This window comes from Galeopterus variegatus, unplaced genomic scaffold (genome assembly GCF_000696425.1).
Source record: "Galeopterus variegatus unplaced genomic scaffold, G_variegatus-3.0.2 Scaffold253, whole genome shotgun sequence".
Classification (NCBI taxonomy): Eukaryota; Metazoa; Chordata; class Mammalia; order Dermoptera; family Cynocephalidae; genus Galeopterus; species Galeopterus variegatus.
The window spans coordinates 292,158-301,948 of NW_007726364.1; the positions used below are offsets into that span (position 1 = coordinate 292,158).

The following is a 9,791-nucleotide window of genomic DNA, read 5'->3' on the forward strand; positions in this document are numbered from 1 at the left end:
GCTTGGATACCCCTCCTCCCCCGCCTGCCTGTCTAGCTCCTACTTTTCCTGTAATTGCTCTGGGAAGCCTTTCTTAACACCTTTAGCCCAAATTCCACACCTGCCACTTCACAGGAGGGCCCTCTCGTCCCAGCTATGAACAGAGCACTTGTCATCCCCTATTATAATCCTTAGCTTAGTGGCTCTCCCTCCACACCCTAAACTCCCTGAAGGTAAACCTGCTTCCTGTTGGGTTCTGTGTCCACAGCATAGCCCACAGGGTACCTAGTCTTCGGTGTGTGGATGAAGATGCAGAACCTAACCTTATTATGAGGTTCAAAAAGCTCATGGAAAGATTCATATTGACTTTTAGTTCTATTTTCCCATGAACTTTTTGAAGTACTCTCAAGTTTAACTTTTGAAGAAGTAGGTCAGGGGTGAATGCAACATAGCTAATTAGTGACCTTCAAGTACTAGAGTTTAGAGAAAAGCTGCTGACTTCCCAGGGAGGCTGGATTTCACACTTTTACATATCACAACTGTGGCTGGAACTACTGATTAAACGGGAGGCTCCCAAACTCTCGACCCAAACCCACTCTGCCACTTTCTATTTGTGTAACTTTGGCCACATGCCTCAGTTTTACCATTTGTAAAACTGGGATAATTGTACTTATAGGGTTATGAGGAGGAGTTAGGTGAGTATTTGTAAAGCACTGAGAACAGTGTCTGGCTCATCATAAATAAGTCAAGTGAAGAATACATATTATACACACACTTTCTACTCAGAGAACTGTTCTTATATTATCAACATGTGTACACATCTTTAGCGGACTCTTGTTTTTTTTCTAAGACATACCTAGTCTTTTTCTCCACGTGTCTGAAGCCTCCCTCCCCGCCACAGATTTCTGGGCAAAAAACCCCTCCTGCTTAGGATTTGTGTGATGAATTCAAAGTCCTTTTGGCTCAGGTTTTCTGGCCTAAGTCTGCAGCTGCTTCTAATGCTTTGCTGCTCCCTTGTGGCCACACTGAGGTGGGGTGTGCCCCTGCCAGTGTCGGACTTGATCTTGACTTCGTACCTGCAGGCAGAACTTCACACACCCTAGTACACATTCCATATACAGCTTGTGCTGCTTCTGCTGGAATACCTCTTTCCTGTGTTTGCACTGCAAGTCTTTCCTCAACTTTCGAGGTCCGGCTTGGAAGTTATCTGCCTGTTGAGACTTTTCTTTACTCCCCCAGGCAGAGTTAGTTTGTGTATCCTCTGTTCTCCAATAGCATTTCTTTCATGTCTTTGAAGTAGCACTTATTATATTAGCCTTACATTTATTTTTGTGTTTGTTTCCCTGCTAGATTGTGGGCAGGGGCTGAGTGTCATTCATCTCTGCCCCTTTAAAGAGGTATGAAGCAGGTGCAGCAGGTAATGGAGGTAGGAAGATGAAGATGAGGAAAGAGCAAGGAAGTCAGGGGAGAGAGTGAAATAGTAATGATTTTTACTGAACTCTCCTTTGTGCACATTTATGTTCCAAGCACTTTATCCTCATGTAATTATTTCGGCAACCTTATGAGGTAGGGATCATTATTGTTATATCCCAATTTAAATGCATAAATGGCAGTGTAGGAGACTACACTCATCTCACATAATGAGACTCCTGGGCATGGGTTTGAACTCACTCTGTAATACTGCTTCTCAAGAGCATGGGATGGAGGTGAGATGAAGCTGTGATGGAGAGAGGAAGAAGGGATAAGAGAGGATGGGTAAAGAACAGAAGTGAGAGGGGATGGGGGTGAACGGGTGTGGAGGTCGGCAGCCAGGGAGAAGGAGAGAGGATGAGAACCGGGTGGAGGTGGAAGAGCTGTGAGATGTGGAGAGGGGACGGAGCGAGGGGAGCGGTCACCCAGGTGGTGTCATCATCCAGTGTGCCGACCTCTCAGTTCCTTCACCCTCTCACAGCTAACCTTGTCCTCACTCCACATTCCACCCAACTGAGCCACTCCCGGGGGTCACACCCACAGCCTTATCACCACCAGAAACTGCAGCACCTATGAAATAACTGAACTGAGTTTCCCACTCTCTGATATGATCTCCTTTCCTTACGGTTCGTTTGCTCACTGCAGCTGTTCTACAAGCTCACCGAGGAACCACCAGCCCCTCCCTCCTGTCTTTACATCTCCCCTTCTCTGCCTTAGGCTCCAGGTTCACCACTACAGTCCCTCTTTTTTTTTTTTTTTTGGCAGCTGGCAGGTATGGGGATCCAAACCCTTGATCTTGCTGTTATCAGCACCACACCCTAACCAAGAGAGCTAACCTGCCAACCCTCAATCCCTCTTTTGTAGATGCCTGCAACTCCCCTCCCTTGTCTGTCCTTTCCATGTCACCACCCTGGTTAAGCCCCAACCCTGGACAGACCCAACATTTGTCTTCTCTGTACTTGCTCCTGAGCAGCTAAAGAAATTTACTGGAGGAAATCATCCCAGAGGACAGACTGTTGTCACTCTAAAATTGTCATCATCAACTTCAGCTGGGTGTTCCCAAGTCAGAAATCTCAGCAATCAGCTCCCTCTTCCACCATCAGCAGCTAGGATTTTACATCTTCAAGCCTCCAGCCCTCCTCCCACTCAGTTACTTTTAACTACCACTTCTTTCATGGGGAAAATAGAAGCCATAAGACAGCAAACAGCCTCAGCCTGTTACAGACCTGCTTGTGTCCATTGCTATCTCTTTTCTTTCTCGTGAAAAGAAAACAAATGTCCTTTTCCCTTGGAAGGTCAGTCCTCTCTCTGATGCTCTGATTCATATCTGAGAAAGATCCAGGCCTCAGTCTCCTTTCTGCCTCATCCCAGGCATCTCTCTGCCCCTCAGTCTAGTCTGTCCCCTTCCCACCCCAGCCTCTGTCGGTGAAAGGGAAGGACCTATTCAGGCACCTTTGCATAAACTTCTCTCTCTGCTGGGAACTCCCACTTTTTAAAAAATTCCTACTCACCTTTTAGATTTTTGCTTATGTGTTACTCCCTCAAAGAAGCTTTTCCTTACCCTCACATTTAAATCAGGTGTCCTTGTTAATATCTGCCACCAGTTACCCCTCTACTTTTGCCACCTTACACTGCCCACAATCTAGAATTATATATTTGTTTGTGGAATTATGTTTGTCTGTCATCCTCACTAATTTGTATGCCCCACAAGGGTAATTACAGGGCCTGGCCTGGAGTGTTTAATGAGTATTTTTTGAGCATACGAATGAAAGAATGAATGTGGTGGGAAGGCAGGAGGGAGGTGACAGAAGATAGGTGAGGAGCAGGTGGAGAGTGAGGAGAGAGGATGGTAATGAGGGCAGTAAGCAAAGGGGAGGTGTACGGATGGAAGGAGAAGAGGTGAGGGGACACCAAGGAGAAGGAGTCTTTGTGCTGGACCTGAGTAAGGCATCCAGACCCTGGGTGGGCTTCCAGGAGCTCTGTCTTTTGGGGCCATGCTGCTTTGGAGGTTTGAAGTCAGGGCTGGTAGGCGGGGCTAGACTTTATCTTGGGGTGCAGCCCTAACCTCAGATGGTGACAGAGCTGGAGCCAGCAGGGGTTTTGCAAACCGTCCCGATTGCAGCAGGCCAGCAGTCTCACTCAGACAGGGGGGCGGGGCCTGAGCTTATCTCCTGAGTACAGTCCTAACCTCAGATGGTGACAAAGCGGGAGCTAGCAGGCGTTTTGCAAACCGTCCCGATTGCAGCAGGGTTGGATGGCCAGGCCAGGGGTGACTGTGCTAGGTGTGGGGGACAACAGGGTGAAGCTTAGCTTGTTGGAGTATGTGTGTGTGTGTGTGTGTGGGTGGGTGGGTGGATTTGTTATACGTATGGCTTGCTTCTACCTACCTCAGAGCCCTGTTTCTTTCTAAAAGAGAGATGGGAGTCCAACAGCTCTGCAGGTGGGTCTCTCCCTGTTAGAAAGCCTTGCTTTTCCCAGGTCCTAGGACCCTTTCACAGCCCCTGAAGTCAGAATTCATGGCTGTTGGGAATTCTAGTTGCAGCCATTTTCCTCTAAAAAGATCCACCCTCTCCCCACGGGGAGAATTTCTCATGCACCACTGAGGCATTTTTGAGGCCAGGCCAGGCCTGCTTATAGGATTAGCTGACGGAGGCCAGCCAGGAGTCCAGTCCTGGTTGGACCATTCACACTTGGAGCAGCCCATGCAGAATCCTGAGAGGAGGGGTCTGCCTGCTGGGGCTGGTGAGGGTGATTAAAGTGGCTGGCCTGTCCAAGACGAGGTGCAGAGGCCCTCAGCCAGTGCTGGCTGTTGTGGCCTCAGTATCTCCTGTGCAGCCCCCTCCCTCCCATAGCACCCTCATTGGCTTGAGGTAGGGCAGGGAGTGGAGGTGAAGAGGCCCCTTTCTACCCCACAACCCCAACCGGGATCTTGCAACACAGGGATGGGGGCCCTGGGGGCCCAGGCATGTGGCAATCTGTGGAGGTGGGGGTGGGGAGCATGGTGCAGGGGGGCAGCTTTCACAAGCTGCCACCACTGCTGTCGACTGACCTTGGCAGACTCACCTTGGGCAGCTTCCTCCCTCTTCATGGTACCTCTCACAGCCTTCCTTCTCCTTGGCAGCTTCCCTGTGACCTGAGATCCTGTCTCTCAGCTTGGGATTCTACTCCTGATCCCCAGTTCTGCTCATGAAGAAAAAGTGGGCCCGAGCTGCGGGTCCTAAAGCATGGGAAAGCATGTGTGTGCTATTTGGACTTTGATTTGCTGGTTTTCAAAGTCCCTGAGTCCCCTGTCCTGGTCCTTTCCCCAGACAGGGGTCAGCTAACTGCCCTTCCCTGGCTCCTTTCTGCCACTTCCTTTCCCAGCAGGGCACCTCTGCTGCGAAGGTGAGAAAAGGGGGGGGGGAGTTAAGCCTGCGCCCCTTCTGCCTGGCTTCTTGGGGGCTTCCTCCTCCGCAGGGTCTGTGCAGCTCCTCCTGGGGGCAGGGGTGTTTTTCTTGCTAATCCCCTCTCCCTCCTTTCTGGGCCACCAGCCCCTGGCTTCCTTTCTTTTCTTCATCACCTGGACGCCCTGCGGGGCTTTCTCATTTGCTCTTCCTCTTCCCACCCTTCCCCCATGGCACATCTGCCTCCTTGAAATGCTTTAGGTTTCAACTTAAATGCTGTTTCCTCAGAGAGGTCTTTCTTGACCACCCCAGCCAAAATAGCCTCCCTACCTGTGTGTGTGTTTGGTTTTCCCAATGGGCATATTCAAGTGGAGTAATGAAGACACTTTAAGGAAGGCACTTTATCAAGGATTCCAGGAAAGGAACAGGGTGGTGAAGTGGGGGCCATTACCACCCTCAGCGAGAGTGGCCAGTCTCACCCCCATGGCCACCAGGAGCTTTTTGATGTAGGGAGGCAGCCGCCTGGGGACTGAGTAGGGTGACAAAAGGCAGAGAAGGGATCTGTAGGGGCAAAGGAAGACTGACCTTTTCTTTCTACTCCTTCAGCTGAGAACTTGTCTCGTCCACAGGAAAGATGCTCAACAAATACTTGTTGACTAAACTGCTTTGGCCACAAACAGTTGAGACCAGATTGAAAGCCCCTTCAGGAAGCATGTCCTCTGGCCACAGGGCATCTCCTTGGGATATAATCTGACATAAAGGATCGGGGCGTGCTGGGCTAGGATTGCAGTGGGGAGAGGGGGGATATGGCTCTTCTCCAGACTCAGACTCTTCTCTGGTCAGAAAGCCTCACAGGCACCATCCTGAGGCACTGACGGGTGGGTGGGGGCCAGGGGAGACACAGTTGAGAGCTGTGAGAAAGAAGCTTGGGGTTGATGCAACCCAGGTCCCACCACTCAGAACCTTGAAAATAAGTCAAGGGGCAGTGGTCTTGAGCTGAGAGGAGGAAATCCGGAGGTTGAGTCACACCGTGTTCTGTACAAACCCCCCTTATGCAACCCATCCCCCTGGGCTGAAAGGAAGGTGCAAGGATTCTCCCAGACGCCCACAGACTCTGGCACCTCCCCCTTCCAAATTTAGTCCCTCCAGAAAGGTTCAGATCTGTCTTGCCCAAATAACTTTCTGAGAGGGAGAGAGACTGGTGTCTGGAGACCTGGGGTGGGGGCCCAGGGCACAGAGGTGGGAGAGATGGTGCCTGAGAGACACAGAGGCAAAGGCAGGGAAGGAACTCAGTCCTGGGTGAGGCAGACGTGGTGCCTGAGATGTAGGAAGCTCTACCACTGGGGATGGAGAGGGAGAGGGACAGAGGGGACTGTGGTGTTCCAGACACCAGTTTCTCTCCTTCTCAGGAAGCTATTTCTTGCTGTCTAACTCAGGTTTTCCCAGCCGTGGCCGGGGAGAGACTTTAGCCCTTATTCTGTCCCTGGGCCTGTGACAGTGCTGGGCAATGCATGATTACCTATTGAATGTGATTCATGTGCCCCACCTGTGTCATCTGTCCTTCAAGGGAGGGTGCAGCACAGAGTAGAGAGACAGGGCCCATGTGCTGGGACAGCAAAGGGGCTGAGTGACCTTTAGGAGAATGTCTTTCCCCTCTGGCCTTCAACTGCTTTATCTATGCAATGTGGCTCACGATATCTTGTTTGTCTGAGGGCAAAGCCCACCAAATGATCTCTTGAGGTCTCTTCCAGCATGTCTTGAGATCTTTGATTTTATGGAGCTAATTTTGGTTCTACCTCTAAACAGTTGTGTGACTCTGGGTAAGTCCCTTCCCCTCTCTGAGGCCTTGGTTTCCTCACCTGCAAAATGAGAAGTTTAGATGAGATCTCTGAGGTCCTTTCAGTTCTAGCAAAGTGGAATCATAACAAACATTCATGCTTACAATGTGCCAGGCCCTGTTTTTCTATGAATGTAACAATACTATGAGGTGAGTATTAGTATTACTCCCATTTTGCAGATGAGGAAACTGAGGCACAGAGAGGAGAAGTAACTAGCTCCAGGTCACAGAGCTAGTAAGTAGCAGAGCAAGATGCAAACCGAGCGAGGGTTGCGATCCATTGCCGGACACGAAAAACGACAAAAAAAAAAAAAAAGCAAATTACCCCCAAATATAGCAGATTAAAACAATGAACATTTATTATGTCACACGGTTTCTGGGGTCTGGAATCTGAGTGGCTTAGCTATGTGGTTCTAGCTCAGGGGTTTCCCCTGAGATGGCAGTCAAGATTTCCACCAGGGCGCCAGTCATTGAAGACTTGCCAGGGCTGCAGGATGCTTTTTATTCTTATTTAATTTTTTTGTCCTTTTTGAGACCGGCCGCACCGTGCTCAGCCAGTGAGCGCTGTGAGCGAACCGGTCATCCCTATATAGGATCCGAAGCCGCGGTGGGAGCACTGCTGCGCTCCCAGCACCGCACTCTCCCGAGTGCGCCACGGGCTCAGCCCTTAGGCTGTAGTTCTATGAGAAAGAAGACACTTCGAGTGTGGGGTTTCACTGGCACAGACAGATTGTCCTCCTCCTCCTCCTGCTCACAGTCCTGATACACAAATCAGGTCCCATGCCTTTCCCAACTGATTCCTCCCCTAGGCACTCAGATTCTTGAGCTTTAGGGAACCGGAGACTCAGGGGATAAGGGACAAAGATGGGAGTGGGTGGGTGCAATGGTGGGAGGGATGTTGGTTTGGTAGACTGAGGCTGTGGAACTGGGGAGCAGAGATCAAGTGCTGCAGAGCCACCAGGGATTTTCCCTTGGTCACCTGGGGAAGGAGATCCCAGGCCTATACCTCAAGGTAAGGGAGAGCAGGCCTGGGATCAGCAGGCTTGGGCCTAAGGGACTGTGTGGTGCTGGGATCTCCCTACAAGCCACAGATCTGTCAGGTCCTGGGGGTGGGGGCAGGCCTCCAACTTATAGAAGGACAGAGTGGGGGGATGGTAGAGAAGAGGACAGTGACAGACACATGGCCTGGTGTGTTGGGGGAGGGCTGTGGGCAGCATGTCTGTATTCCCACATATTCATTTGGGCACAGAAACAAGAATTATGCAGACCCAGCCACATGCATTCCCTGCCTTCAGTGTTCCCCATGACACTGACACACACACACACACACACACACACACACACACACACACACACACACACACACACGAGAATGGACCCAGGTACAGTGAACAGCCCAGCACCAAGTCACAGGCAATTTTATTCAGCCATAGAATCATTATGCTGGGTCCTGCCCTCCCTTGCTACCCTGCTGCCATCTGTCCATGGTCCATGTCTCAGGCTCTGCCTGTGAAGGGCTCTAGGTCCCAAGCAGGGTGAGGTCCCCAGGGTCAGGCTGGGCTAGGGGGCCTGGTGTCCACAGTCCACCAGCCAGGCTCAGCTGCAGCCCCCCACACCCTTGATGAGGTTGGCAGCCTCAGGAATCTGGCGGAAGAGGTTGCGGAGGGTGTCCAGCTCCTGGGTGAGCTGCTCCACCCGGCTGCGAAGGCGCTCATTCTCAGCCATGTACTCCAGCACTTTCTGCTGAGTCTCCAGAATGCGCCTCTTGGCCTTGTCCCGGCTCTTGCGCACGGCGATATTATTGCGCTCCCGCCGCAGCCGGTACTCCAGGCTGTCTTTGTTCACTGCCTTCTTGCCCTTGTGCAAAGGGCCAGCTGGGGAGGGCACCTTAAGGAGGGGGCTGCAGGGGGGTGCAGCAGCTGCCAAAGGGGCCTGGAGGGGAAGAAGACACAGAAGGACAGAGGTGAGGGCTGGCTAGGAAGCAGAGTGCAGGCAGGGCAGGAATCCCAGCAGCCAGGGCATGCTTGAGGTATCAGAGGAATACAGGATTGAGAGCCAGCTCCTGTCTCCCTGCCTCTGAGAAAGAAGTGACCCAGATGCACAGGGTCCTCTGCTCAACACCAAAATTTCCTTTCATGTTCTCACACTCTCTGAGGACATTCTCCCTCAATCTATCTCGAGCCTCCTGTTTTACGACCAGTAGGCATTACCTCCTCTAGAAGCAGGGGTGGAGAAACAAGAGGAGCCAGCGTGGTGGGCAGTGGAGAAGCTAGTGCGGGCCTGAGATCAGGGGCTTCAAGAAATGGTGGGGTCAGAGTAGGAGGGAATTCACAGAGAAGGAAAGGGGGTCATGGCTCGGTAGTGAGCACAGACGACTTTGGGGTGGGTCGGTTTCACAGAGCAACACCAAGCACAGACTCCTTAGTGTAAGCAGGAGTTTAAAGTTCCCCCACCCACACCGACCTCTCTCCAGCCCTGGGTGGCAGGGAGGAGAACTGACCTCTTACCTTGAGCACACGCAGGGGCTGGCCTGGAGCTGCCAGGGTTGGGGGCAGGTGCACGGCCGTCTGCCCACAGTGTGCCACTTGGTACTGCAGGGGATTGTAGCCACCTCGGCTGGAACCTCGGCTGCCCTCTGGCCCCCGAGGCTCCTCCTTCACCGCCACAGCCCTGGGGTCATAGCTCCCTGGGCTGCTGTAGATGCCAGGCCCCAATGCCTTCCTGTCTGGGCCGAAGGTATGGGGGGGGTAGGCAAAGGACCGCGGATCAGGCGGCAGGTAGTGGGGGAAGGTGGGGGTTCCAGGGCCCTTAAGGCCTCGGGCTTCAGGCGCTGGCTTCACAGCAAAGAGGTCGGAGAGGAGCTGCTCCTCCCCAGACTCGATGTAGGCAGAAAGGTCGATGGAGGCCTCATGGTCACACATGTCCCCCAGCTCCCCAGGCCCACCTCGGCCCCCCGAGAACTCAAGTGGCTGCTGGCTGCCCCGGGGCTCACACTCATAGTAGGTCCCGTGAGACATGCCGGCCCGCCCCCTCGGCTCCCCGCCCCTGCTGCCCTGCTCTCGGGCACCCCTTGGGATGCTCAGCCTGCCCTCTCTTGACCTCCCCTTGCCCTAGATCTGCCC

General features: G+C 52.5%; 1 protein-coding gene across 1 annotated transcript; it reads right to left on the reverse strand.

The window, feature by feature from the left end:
- Positions 1–8,071: 8,071 nt before the first annotated feature.
- CEBPE (CCAAT/enhancer binding protein (C/EBP), epsilon) lies at positions 8,072–9,791 on the reverse strand. Its single transcript, XM_008566570.1, has 2 exons — positions 9,177–9,791; positions 8,072–8,601 (listed from the first exon to the last, which is right to left on the reverse strand). Exons 1-2 carry the CDS (start codon positions 9,684–9,686, stop codon positions 8,266–8,268), a joined length of 846 nt encoding a protein of 281 aa, XP_008564792.1. The 5' UTR covers positions 9,687–9,791; the 3' UTR covers positions 8,072–8,265.